Consider the following 12,715-nt stretch of genomic DNA (forward strand, 5'->3'; position numbering starts at 1 on the left):
TCCACCTTTCGGGACTGTGATTCATGCTGCTGTGGACATTGGCATACACGTGTCTGTTCACATCTCTGTTTTCACTTTGGGGTATATACCTAGAAGTAGAATTATTGGATCCTATGATAGTTCTATGTTTAGTTTCTTGAGGAACCACCAGACTATTTTCCCTTGAGATTACTCTCACATGAAGGCACTGTCCTGCCATGAGTGGGTGCTCGAGAATTCCATGGAGAAGTAGCTCGAAACCACGTGGGTTCAGAGAGGTCACCCATACCCAGGGCTCCTGCTTCTGGAGTGTATTACCTTGTGGCTGGAAAGTGGCTATGAAGAAAAATCATTTTCTCTCCTGTTCACTTGTCTGGAATTTTAGAAATGGTGGTGATATGGGCATACATTTCTGATTTCATCGATAGAACAAAAACCCCAACCAGCACTGGATGAGGACTGGGGAAAAGGGCCGGGGGTTTAATTGGAAGGGCAGAAAGGTGGATGACCCTAAGACTGAAGCTCTCAAAACCCTGAGCGGAGTTACAGGATGGCCTAGGTCAGGTGGGGAGAGGCCAGCGGAGCGAGTGAGCCGATGAGCTGACCCAGCCCTGAGCTACTCTGAATCCACATTAGGTCTGGCTTCAGAACTGGCTCAGTTCTCCTTGCTAGCTCTGGCAGTGAACTTAAGCTTCACAAGTTCAGCTTTCTCATTTGTAAAATAGGGACATTATGAAAGTCAGGAATAAAACCACATCCGTGAGATGATTCCCACAGTGCCTGGCCCTCAAGCTTGGTATAGCTCAGGAAATTAGCTGACTGTGTTCCTTCCTCAAGCCTTGAGCAGCATACTTGGGGGCTATGTTAGCCTGGGAAGCCCTTCCCTTCCCTCCCAGCTCTAGAAACCTGCTCTGATGCAGTTTGCATTTTGGTGGCTATTCTAGAACTTAGCTGTTGACTTTCTACAGTTTCCTTTTTTCTCAAGTGCTTTATCTTTTGGGGACTGGCAGATAGGCCTACTTGTATGTACAAAACTGACTTTTAAGCAAAGGGTACATTCTTTGCTTAAAAAATTTAAAAAACAAAGCACTAGAAAACCTGTTATTCTGGACCACACTCTTCAAGATGCCTTTGGAAATGAATACACTTTGTTAGTGATCCCACTTCTTTTACTGAAAAGGGTTCACTCTCCAGGTAAGATAGAGCAGGACCGCAGGAGAAGCGCTGTGAAGGTCCTGGAGGCCGTCACCTTACATAAATATAGATCGTTAGCATTAATCATAAATACAGAAAGTTAGAGGTCTGATAAATGATCTCAAATCAAAGTAGAAAGATATTTCTCTCTTCCCCACCATTCTCTGCTCTGCCTGGTGCTCAGCTCAGCTCATCCTTGCTGATTTAATTCAATGAGCCGACCTGCAAACACAGCCAGGGTTCCAATGATACAGACGAGCATGAAGACTCCGAGGAGAATGTGGTCCATTACCATTGCGACATACTTCCATTCCTCGGCCGCCTGGGAGAGAGAAAAGTGTTAACGTTTTCTTTAGGTGGTCATTAGAATCACAGTGTTCACGCTATGCGTGGTCTACAGCCCTCTCCATCTGTAGATTTCAAAGCCCTCGACACCCCTTGGCTGGCATGGTGATCTTTATCCTTCTGATAGGTTATTCCCAGTGGGATGGCTCAGGAAGCTGGCTTAGGGGTGGTCACCAAGGCCCATCGTGGGTCAGCAGCTGCTTCGTGAATGCCAGCCTACCCATCAAGACAAACCCATTCATCCGTGCTCAAGTATTTGATCTTTTAAGCCTGGATTGTGGGACAAGCCACAGAACTTACGTTATTGGACTCCTGGTCTGACTTCATGGTCTCTGCGATGTATTTGACTCCTTCGATGGCACTTTTTACCTCTGGGTGTTTGATCAGCGGAGAGTGGAAACCCATAGGTGGAGGCACTGGCTTCCCAGAAATGTCAGAAATATCAATGTCTTCTGTAAAAATCTTTTTGTCTTGTTTTTCTCTAGAGGGTCTTTTCATTGTGGAGAAGAACATGATATTTGGGATAGTGTCGATAAAAACCTAACATAAGAAATACACGCATGAGAATTATTGTGAGCAGGGCAAGTAGCAAACTCTGACTTTGAATTAGCAACGTGAGTCTAGGCACAAGTCATTCGGCTTCTCTGGGCTGTAGCCTCTTTGTCCTTAAAGCAAAAGGACTCTACTAGATTTGCTCAAAGATTTCTTTAGGCATATCTTGTGGCCTGTCAAATTACTAAGGTAAGAGACATGACTCTGTAATGTGAGCAGTTCGCCACTGGAGGGAGCCTGTGTGCAGCTATTGGACTCCATGACAAGCCAATGATGCTTAAGCTTCCAGCCCAGCTCTAGGTACTGGCTTCTTTCAAAGCCATGTGTTAGCAGGATAATATGGTTAAAGAAAAGGTCTTTCTGGCTAAGAGAACATATAAGTCTCCAAAACAGCTCCTCTGTTTTCTTACATTTCTTGTTCCTGAAGGAATGCAACATAGGGGTTGCCAGGAGTCATGTGAGTCTTTACAGATACAGGGACTGACTGTCTTCCCAAAAGAATACATTGCAAGCAGTAGTGTCTCTGTCAATTCATAACAAATCTTTTGCATGCTACAGAAGAGACCCTGGACACTAGTGTCTCTGTGAAGTTTTATTTAAAAACTGACATACTGGAAATGTTAACACATTTTAAATTTCAATAATGTAAATATTTGAGACCATGTTCCTCGGTGAAACTCACATTTTGACAATTTCTTGTCAAGCACCCCTCCATCTCTAGTCCTTATTCTACTCTCAGCAGATGATTTTTTCCCAGCAAAAAATAAGCAGTCTGTTCAGAGATTGGAAGACATACAAACAGAAATCTCAAGAATTTCACAACCTTTGAATAAAAAGACAGTGATTTATTCACATTCTCTAATCACAGAGATTATTTGAGCTTGAATTTGGAGTGGGCTTTAGTAATTCTGTTTTTCTTCTGTGTCTGGGGAGGCTACGTGAATTATTTATTCCTAGAAAGAGGCTAAAGAAATTTCCTTCCAGAAATCCCCTCAAAATCCCCAGAAAGGACTTTCAGTTCCTAAGTACCCACAAATGTGAGCCAGAATTCCATTGGCCTCCTGGAAGGAGAGACGTTCTCGTGGGCAAGAGATGGCAGGGCCTCGCTCACTCACCTTGCGTACCCAGTCGGGCATGACGTGGGTGCTGGGGGAGCGGTGGTGTGTGTTGATGACAATGACGGTGATGATGATGGACGCGATGACAAACACCATGGTGAACAGCATGTATTTCCCAATCAAGGGCACAGCACTGGAGGTGGAGGGGATCAGCTCCACGATGACCAGGAGGAACACGGTTAAGGACAGCAGGACCGAGATGCTCAGAGTCATCTTCTCTCCTGGACAAGATGAAGAAGAAATCCGACCACTCATGTGTTAGGGGCTGAGTTGCGGTATCCTTCCATTTTACACATGGAAGCCTCAGCACCTCCGTGACTGTGTTTGGAGATGAGGCCTTGAGAGAGGTAATTAAGTCAAAATTAGTTGATTAGGGAGGGCCCTCATCCCGGATGACTGGTGTCCTGATGGGAAGAGGAGATTAGGACAGAGACACAACAGAGAGGAGAGACCCGGTGAAGACGGGGGAGAAGACAGCCACCTGCCAGCCAAGGAGAGAGGCCTCAGAGGAAGCCAAACCTACTGACACCTTGACCTCCAGAACTACGCGGAAATAAGTTCTTGTTTAAGCCACCCAGTCTGGGGTACTCTGTTACGGCAGCCCTGGCCCAAGGCTGAGAGCAATGGGACCCTCATGTTGCCAGGGCAATTTCTTGGGCAGAATTTGGTCTTATGAGACCTTATGCACCTTAGCTCTGCTGACAGTGGCAGGTGGCAGGCATTTCCATGACAGGCCGCTGAGGCAACCAGTGGGTGCTTGACCTCACATCCCAGAATTCTGTGGCTTGCTAGAATTCAGGGAACCAAGTACACCTAGCTGTGTGACAAGCTAGATTCCAGGTGGCAATTTTCTGTCTGTAGCAGAATGTCATAAACCTTCCAAAACAGAACCTGACCTGCTTGTTACCCAGCAGACGGATGGGCAACCCCAGAAGTACACGTGTATTTTCCTTGCTATGGGAGGAAGCTGCAGGACCAAAGCAAAGAGAAGTTCAAAACCAAGGAACTACTTTTTCACATTCATCTAAGAGAATAATTTTGTTTTTTTCTTTTTCTGTCTTTCACATTAAGGGGCCAGTGATTTCCTTGCCCCAACCTCTTTTCACCAAGCCCTATAATTTCAGGATGAATAATTCCCTGTTAAGTCTTGATATGGCAAGCGAGAGAGGGGCTGAATGGCACTGGGATATTTTTGTGGGGACGGACCACCTGAGAAGCAGTTAGACAGCCTTTGGAAGGGACTTTCTTTGGCCTGGTCTTGCTGTTTGTTTTGGGAAACCCTTGTGTTGCTCTGTTCTCCTCCCATACCTGATGCTTCCTGATGCTGCGAGTATCTATGGGATACAGAGTGGAAGTACAGAAGCAACGACCAATTCTACCTAGTTAGGAGAAGTCTACCTAGTGGGGAGGAGAGTCTTCAAAAGTGAAAAAGAATACTTGGGGCACCTGGGTGGCTCAGTCTTTAAGCATCTGCCTTTGGCTCAGGTCATGATCCCAGGGTCCTCGGATGGAGCCCCGCATCAGGCTCCCTGCTCAGCAGGGAGCTTGCTTCTCCCTCTCCCACTCCCCCTGCTTGTGTTCCCTCTCTCACTGTGTCTCTCTGCCAAATAAAGTAATAAAACCTTTTAAAAAATAAAAGTGGAAAAGAGGACAGAGTTATAAATATGAGCTACTGATCAAGTTACATCAAGTTTCTCGATTGATAATAAGAGCTAACATTTATCAAGCATTCTTACTGTTCTAAATGCTCTTCAAGCACAAACCATTTCACACTTACAGAAACTCTGATTCACTTCCATAATGCCCTGACTGGCATTTTCTCTCTTCACTTTAAGAAACTTCATTTGATTAGAAAGTTGAAAAAAAATTGTATTTGTAATCATTTGTTTAAAAACACAGTCATAGGGGCGCCTGGACGGCTCAGTGGGTTGAAGCCTCTGCCTTCGGCTTGGGTCATGATCCCAGGGTCCTGGGATCGAGCCCCGAATCGGGCTCTCTGCTCGGCAGGGACCGCTTCCTCCTCTCTCTCTGCCTGCCTCTCTGCCTACCTGTGATCTCCATCTGTCAAATAAATCAATAAAAATCTTAAAAAAAAAAAAAAAACCCACCCACAATCCTAAGTACAACGTGCACCCTGTGGGGCAAATCTTTTTTTTTTTTTTAAAGATTTTATTTATTTATTTGACAGACAGAAATCACAAGCAGGCTCCCTGCCGAGCAGAGAGCCCGATGCGGGACTCGATCCCGGGCCCCCGAGATCATGACCTGAGCCGAAGGCAGCGGCTCAATCCACTGAGCCACCCAGGCGCCCCTATTTTTTTTTTTTAAGATTTCATTTCATTTTTTTTTTTTTTAAGTAATCTCAACACTCAGTGTTGGGCTTGAACTTACAACCCCGAGATCAGGAGTTGCATGCTTTCCTGACTGAGCCAACCGGGTGCCCCTTGTGGGCCACATTCTGCCTTATTCTCTACTGTGACCTTGATGAGTGACAGTTGTTCAGTATGTGGAATGAGCAAGTGCATATGAATCCTTTTTTTTTCCTTGTTGGAAAGTTGAACTTAGACGTGTGTGTGTGTGTGTGTGTGTGTGTGTGTGTGTGTTCTTTTATCATTTTGATACAATTTTACTGGTCATAAGTTTGAGGACTGCCTGTACCACCTTTTCCCCTACTTGGTTGTCCTAAATCGTTTATGAGCAGTGACTTCAAGCAGGCACTTCCCCTTTTCTGCGAATGTTGGTATTTGGTGAAATTATGTCACAGGTGTGATTACCCAGTAGGAGGTAAGGAAGCTGTCCAGGCTGATATGTGAGAAAGAATTGCTACTTGGGAAGCATGGTCTTGTGTATAGAGATGCTGCCATCTGGAAAACGGGAATGCCAAAGCTATTTTCAAGTGGCAAGCAGTGAGGAAAAGACGCAGGACTTGGATTAATCAGCATATAGTCTGCGGCTTCATAGGGGACGTGACATGAGGGTGTCTGTGACCCAGGCCTTACCCAGCACATTCCTGGGCACACACTAGATTTTTCGGCAAGGAGGCACTGGTGGTCATTCACATTAACCAGACTGAGCTGTGCATGTGCGCCTCTGAGGTCATGTTCAACTCTGCCTGCCCTGTGGTCTGCGCCAGCCGAGAGCTCTAGCCACAGACACTCACCACTGAACAGGGAGACCGTAAAGGCGTCCTCCCAGGGATGATGCTTTGGGCGTGTCTGCCTGTATTTGTTTACTGGCCCATGATTATTCCTGGTTTCCCCCCACATAGCAGCAGGAGATCTGCCCGCGGCAGCAGCTGCAGCCACAGCCCTGGCACCCACCTGAGTCTGTGGGCAGGTAGAACACCAGGCCAGTTAAGAAGGAGAAGAGCAGGCAGGGAATGATGACGTTGACGATGAAGTAGAGGGGCAGGCGCTGCATGACAAAGTGGTAGGTGATGTCCAGGTAGGGGGTGGAGGGGCAGCAGGCGTAGAACACCCAGTGCTTCCAGCCCCGGGACTCCTTGATCACCCACTCTCCACTTTCCATGAAGTTGCTTAGGTCTGGTTGGTCGCTTTCCTGAGAAGATAAAATGAAACTGTGAAACCCCAGCTGTGTCCCCATGGAGGAGAGGTGGGTTTCACACTCGGCTGTAATAAAACAACAGATTCCAGGGCTGTTGGGACTGGAATGGAACCCAGAAGGTCACTTCCGATGTGGGGGTCTTAGATCCTCTCCTATAAAGTAAGGGGGGGTGGGGTTGAATCACTGGGGTCCTCTGTGTTGACCACACCTTCAAGTCACTTGGAAAGTTGACAACATATGGGTGCCGTAGTCCCACCCCAGATTGATTAAGCCAACATTCCTGGGACCAAGCCAATTTATGTAAGAACCAGATGGTTCTCATGTGTTCTCAATTGAGAACCGGTGAATTCGATGGCCCCCAAAGGTCTAACTGGTGCTGAGAGTCTGGGATTCTGGAGGGCCAGAGCTGGACACCTGGACGGTGCTCCTCCTGCGTCCAGCCCCGTCCGTCCCTCGAGGGCGGCGCCTACCGGGTTGATGGCCACCACCGAGCCGTCATAGGTCCAGGTGCCCAGCTTCATGCTGCAGTTCTGTTCATCAAAGGGAAAGTGGGTGACGATGATCTCACAGTAGCTTTTGAAGATGGCTGGGGGTGTCCATGTAATGTGGCCAGTGTAGTCCAGGAGCACTTTGGTGAACTTGACAATGGCAAAGTCGCCATCTGCACTGCAAGCGGAATCAAAGAGGAGCGTGACTCCAAGTGACGGATGAGCCTTCGTTTGTGCTCGGGGATGTTAGCGGGAGACAGCTGTTAATTATTCAGGTGCTAATTATAGATGCTTTCATTCGGGCAGTGTCACTCTTTATTCATGGCAACGTTTCCCAAATTTGTCTGGTAATCGCTGGGGTGCTTGTTTAAAATACAGATTTCTGAGCACCATCTAAGCACTAAATCAGAATATCTGGGGAAGAACCTAGGAATCTAGAGCTTTAAAGAAATAACAGGTGACACTATATACCAGATGTTTTCTTCCCAGTCCTCAGTAGCATTTGTAATGTTTATCTCCATCTAACCCTTCCCCAGTGTTCTTTGGAAGTTAACTGGAGGGAAAAAAAAAAAAAAGGAATTTTAAACAAAAACATGTCCAGTGGCTCATTATTGTGGTAAACAGGTTAAAGAAGGGCTCTGTTTTCTTTTGCACAAGTATCTAGGACTCAGTAGGGGAGAGTCACAAACTCAGATGCCTCCAGGCCCAGGCAGGTGAGGAAGGGGTGAGGAGTGAGGGGAGAGCCTTCTCTCCTCTGAGGAAGGTGCCACTTGGCTGTGGAGTCTGCTTGTGAGGGAAGGCGTGATGCTCACAGATACTGGGATTCTTCCTTGGGACCTGGAGATCTAGAATTTTTTAATCCAAAGTTTCCATGCTTTTGAATAAGGGATTTTTCTAGAGAGACTAGAACTCCAAAGTTTAATGTGATATTGTGCAATTTTCAAATGTTGGCACTGATTTCTCATCTAAAAAAATCCACCATGGTAGAGGAGAGCCTGGGTGGCTCTGTTGGTTAAGCGTCTCACTTCAGCTCAGGTCCCAATCCCAGGATCCTGGGATGGAGCCCTTCGTCTCACCCCTCTAACCCACCCTGCCCTTCTCCCTCTGCCCCTCCGCTTGTGCTGTCTGTCTGTCTGTCTCTCTCTCTCTCAAATACATAAGTAAAATCTTTTTTAAAAAAATAATAAATAAATAATCCACAGTGGTAGGTAACGAAAAATAACGAGCCACTTCTGCAGGCCTTATTCAGTGGGCAGTCCACTTGACCCCAGACAGCCCGTGTTGTGGGGCCCCCGGCAAAGGTATTAGAATAGGTGTTGAACAGGGGACGCAGGGCCTATATTGGTGCCTCACTTCATAAATCAAGAGATTTTCTTCCTACTGGATTTTTCCTGGGGTGAAGGTGAGGCTCTCTCCAGAAAACTGCAGTTCTGGACCTTCCCAAAAGGGCCCCAAAGAGCAGAGGACCACAGGATCACCCAGATCTGTCTCCATAAGCAAGTCAAACAAGGTTCTCTCCCCTGCAGGTGTTCCCGAGCAAGCTTATCAAGAGGACCCCAGGACTTTAATTGCTTCTCTTAGATTCTTACTGAAAGAGAACCTTCCTAACAGCCCAGGCATTCTGCTCTATCAGCGTATTTGTCCAAGAGGGTTACACAAACAATTGGCTAATCGGGCTCGAGCTTGAATCTCAGGTTGTCACTGGGAAATCTGTAGTAGAAAATCAAAGTGGGAGGGTCGGCCATAAGGGGGGGTCATTTCCGTTCACAAGGCCTTGCCAACCTCCCCGGTCAACGCTGGAGAAGGCGCAGCCCGCTTGCCCAGCCCCTCGCTGTAGACCGCCAGCCTGTAAGCCCTCCAGGCCGCTGGCGGATGCTCCTGCCTGGGAAGGACGCTCTTTGAAATGAGCATTCCCTGACAAATGAAGGGCGTATGATAATGAACCTGTCATTAAACCAGAGTGTCTCGCATCACATTATAATTTCACTATGTGCAGTCTGTCACGGAGCCCAGTGGATGGGTGACACCGGCCTCCCGGCCATGGGCAACACGCGATGTCTCGGGCTGCCGTGGGGATGTGACGGATAGCCACCCCCGGAGGTTCAGACCTGTCGGGAGGACGGACACGGGATTCCAAGGAACTCGATTATATGAATTTGGGTTCCTTGGATAGTTGCCACACAGCCTTCAGGAGCGCTCAGGAATTAAATGTCCCCCACCCCACAGCCCCGATTCAATTTGGCTCTGATAATTGTTTCTATTCATAACATGAGACACCATATGGCATCCCTAGCATGTCAACTTGGCTCTTGGTTTTTAAGGGTTATTTAATGGGAACAGTGGTGAGAGGCATACTGAGAGTGGCAGCCCTTCCGAGAGGGCCCATGGGCTCCCCCTGCCCCCAGAATGTCCCCCGCCCCAGCCTGTTTCGCTTACTTGTTATAGAGCACGAGGTCTGGGCGCCAGATCTTTTCCGAGGGAATGTGGATTTTTTTCACGCCGCCATAGTCGTCTGGGTTCCATTTCAGATTGTAATCCACCCATTGCTAGAAATGAAGACGTTTCACTACTAAGAGGAGCTAAAAACATTGTTTTAAAAATCTGAGGTTATCAAGAGGCATCTGTCTGGGTGGCTCAGCCGGTGACGCAGCCGGCTCTTGATCTCAGCTCAGGTCATGATCTCAGGGTCGTGGGATTGAGCCCTGAGCCGGCACAGAGTCGGCTGGAGACTTCCTTCTTGCTCTGCCCCTTCTCCCTGCCCCCCCTCTCTCTGTCTCTCAGCTCAAGAAATAAAATCTTCATAAATAAATAAATAAAGTTATCAAGAGTCTTGATGGCACAATAGTTCAGATATTGACCAAAACTGTGCTCCAGTAAGAAAAGTTTGATTCAGAATTCAGCTTCCACTTTAGTAAACGGTAACAGCAAACACTCTATAGCACTGACCCCCCCCACCACCATGCACGCACTGCTGAGAGCATTTTACATATATTCATGATGTAGTCTTCACAACAATCCTGTGAGGGAAGAGTGACTATTGACGCCATTTTACAGAAGAGAAACCAAAGGTACCCCAAGTCACACCACCGGGTGGCAGCACATCAGCCGTGCTGCCCCGCCCACCCCAGGAAAGGAGAATGACCTTCGTGAACATTCCCCTGGAGCAGCCAGCGTCATCTTTCAAAAGTGCTCTGTTTTTTCCTACATTGTGAAAGTAATACACGCCCCGTGTAGCCCATTTAGATGACACAATGTTATGAACTGAACCATGTCTCCCCAAAACTCGTATGTGGAAGTCCTAATCCCCAGTACCTCAGAATAGAACTTTATTTGGAGATAGGGGCTTTCTAGAGGTAATTGGGCTAAAATAAGCTCATTGAGGTAGGCTCTAATCCACTAAGGATTAGATTTATGTTCTTAAAGAAGGGGACATTTGAAGACAGAAACATTTTCGAGAAGAATGCCATGGGGACATGCCGTTGGCCAACTCTGTGCCAAGAAAAAAGGCCTGGAAGCCGAATCCCCCTCACAGCCCTCAAAAGGAACCAGTTCTGCCAATACCTGGATTTGGACTTTCGGCCTCAAGAACCGTAAAAGAACAAACTTTGTCTGTGGCTTTGTTACGGCAGTCTAGCAAAGCACAAAGTAAAACACACACACACACACACACACACGCCTTGACAAATATGATCTTCAGTCCCACGACACCGAAATATTTTCTTGCGTCATGTTGGTATGCATCCCTGTTACCCAGATGGATCCCCACTCCAAGGCCCGGGTTCAATTCCAGGGTGAAGACAGGCGACATCCGTGTACTTATTCAGCTGAATACCTGTTTCAGTCGCACGTTGGTTGTCACAATCTGATTTACTTCATCCTGAAAAAAAGGTCAGACTGCATCTTTAGTGGGGAGGCGGGGGGCCAAGGGACAGGGCCCAGGGTGAGGGGTATGGGGAGCCCCACGTGCCACAGCCTCACCACGTTGATGAGCTGGATCAGCTGTAGGCCCACAGTGACCTCCACAACCTGGCGGTGGTCTTCTACCGGCCGCACCACGCTGTTGTAATCTTCAAAGAGCTTGGCCACCAGGCGGGTCTCATGTTCGGAGCCCAGGACGAGGCCAGCTGGGACAGCAAATGACACACACGCTGTCAGATCCCGCCCCCCACCCTCCCCCAACACTAACGTGAATCCCTGAGGCGTGACCCGTGAATGGAAGGCGCATGGGCCCCCTTGGTGGGAGGCTCCCAGTGCAGCTTTTACAGCCCTACATTCCTTTCCAGTGGCAGCTGCTGGTGGGGTCCCTTCCCAGTGGGGCGTGCCAGATTATCATGAACAGATGACATTCCTGAGCACAGCCGCTGGCTGGACTCGGGTTTGCTGGGTGCACATACACACAAAAGGAAAAATCCACGCACAAGCCTGTCTCCATATTTCAGGGTCTTGTCCCAGGGTCATGAGATCTCAAATCTCAGATCTCAAAATGCTAGGAATGCCAAAAATTGATGCCAGTTCCTACCCATTAGGATGGCAGAAATTTACAGAATGGAAAGCAGTGACTACCGGTAAAGTAGTGGAACCCTCATTTGTTGCTGGTGAGAAATGAAACATGCGGCCGGTCTGGGAGACAGTTTGGCACACAAGCTATATGCGGAGTGACCGTATGACCTAGCGATCCCACACCTAGGCACATCCCCCAAAGAACTGTCCACGCAGAGCCTTGTACACCAGTGTTTGTGGAAACCCTATGCATAAGAGCTAAAAGATGGAAGCATCTTTTAGTTTTAAGTGCCCATCAACAGATACACGGACGAGCAAACCAGGGCGTAGCCGTGCAGAGGAATGTTATTCACCCATAAAAAGGAAGGATTGATTTACACCACAGTGTGGACGAACTCTGAAAACATTGTGCTAAGTGAAAGAAATCAGACACAAAGGTACACATATCATAGGATTCCATTTACATGAAATATTCAGAATGAGTAAATCTGCGGAGAGAGCAGATTCCTGGCTAGTGGGACAGCGGGGATGGGAGAAGGGGGAATAACTGTTAATGGGTATATGGGTATAGGCTTTCCTTCGGGCGGATGTTCTGGAACTGGATAGCAGGTATGTTGCATAACACTGTGAATGCACTTCATGCCACTGAATCATACACTTAAATACGGCAATTTTGGTAATGTGTATTTTACCAGGACAAATTCTATGTAGTGTGTTTTCCTGTAATTAAAAAAAAAAAATTACTGCTGGCGAGTATGCATCCCTGTAAGGTTACAAAGAGTAAAAATCATGGGCTTTTCTGACCTGGATCTGATCACGCTACTATCTGGAGCATGAGTGACTCCTAGGAATCTTTACTACATTCTCCTTCAGGATGCTGAGCAATAGCATCTACTACTCTTGGACCCCACAGCCCTTTTGTGTCCAGTGTTAAACGGTTCTCACCAGCCTCGCATGAGGCGGGCTGACGGCATT

General features: G+C 47.6%; 1 protein-coding gene across 1 annotated transcript in view; it reads right to left on the reverse strand.

Annotated features, from left to right (window-relative positions):
• Nucleotides 1–1,078: 1,078 nt before the first annotated feature.
• The window catches only part of CHRNA1 (cholinergic receptor nicotinic alpha 1 subunit), a 38,571-nt gene continuing 26,934 nt past the window's right edge, over nt 1,079–12,715 (reverse strand). Inside the window, exons 5-12 of the mRNA XM_059395491.1 lie at nt 11,219–11,364; nt 11,073–11,117; nt 9,677–9,786; nt 7,223–7,418; nt 6,509–6,746; nt 3,186–3,409; nt 1,819–2,058; nt 1,079–1,495 (exon numbers count right to left, since the gene is read on the reverse strand). Coding sequence (XP_059251474.1) covers nt 1,364–1,495; nt 1,819–2,058; nt 3,186–3,409; nt 6,509–6,746; nt 7,223–7,418; nt 9,677–9,786; nt 11,073–11,117; nt 11,219–11,364 — 1,331 coding nt within the window. The 3' untranslated portion in view covers nt 1,079–1,363. The remainder of the gene's footprint in view (nt 1,496–1,818; nt 2,059–3,185; nt 3,410–6,508; nt 6,747–7,222; nt 7,419–9,676; nt 9,787–11,072; nt 11,118–11,218; nt 11,365–12,715) is intronic.

The sequence above is a fragment of the Mustela nigripes genome, chromosome 3, assembly GCF_022355385.1.
Source record: "Mustela nigripes isolate SB6536 chromosome 3, MUSNIG.SB6536, whole genome shotgun sequence".
In the NCBI taxonomy this organism is placed as follows: domain Eukaryota; kingdom Metazoa; phylum Chordata; class Mammalia; order Carnivora; family Mustelidae; genus Mustela; species Mustela nigripes.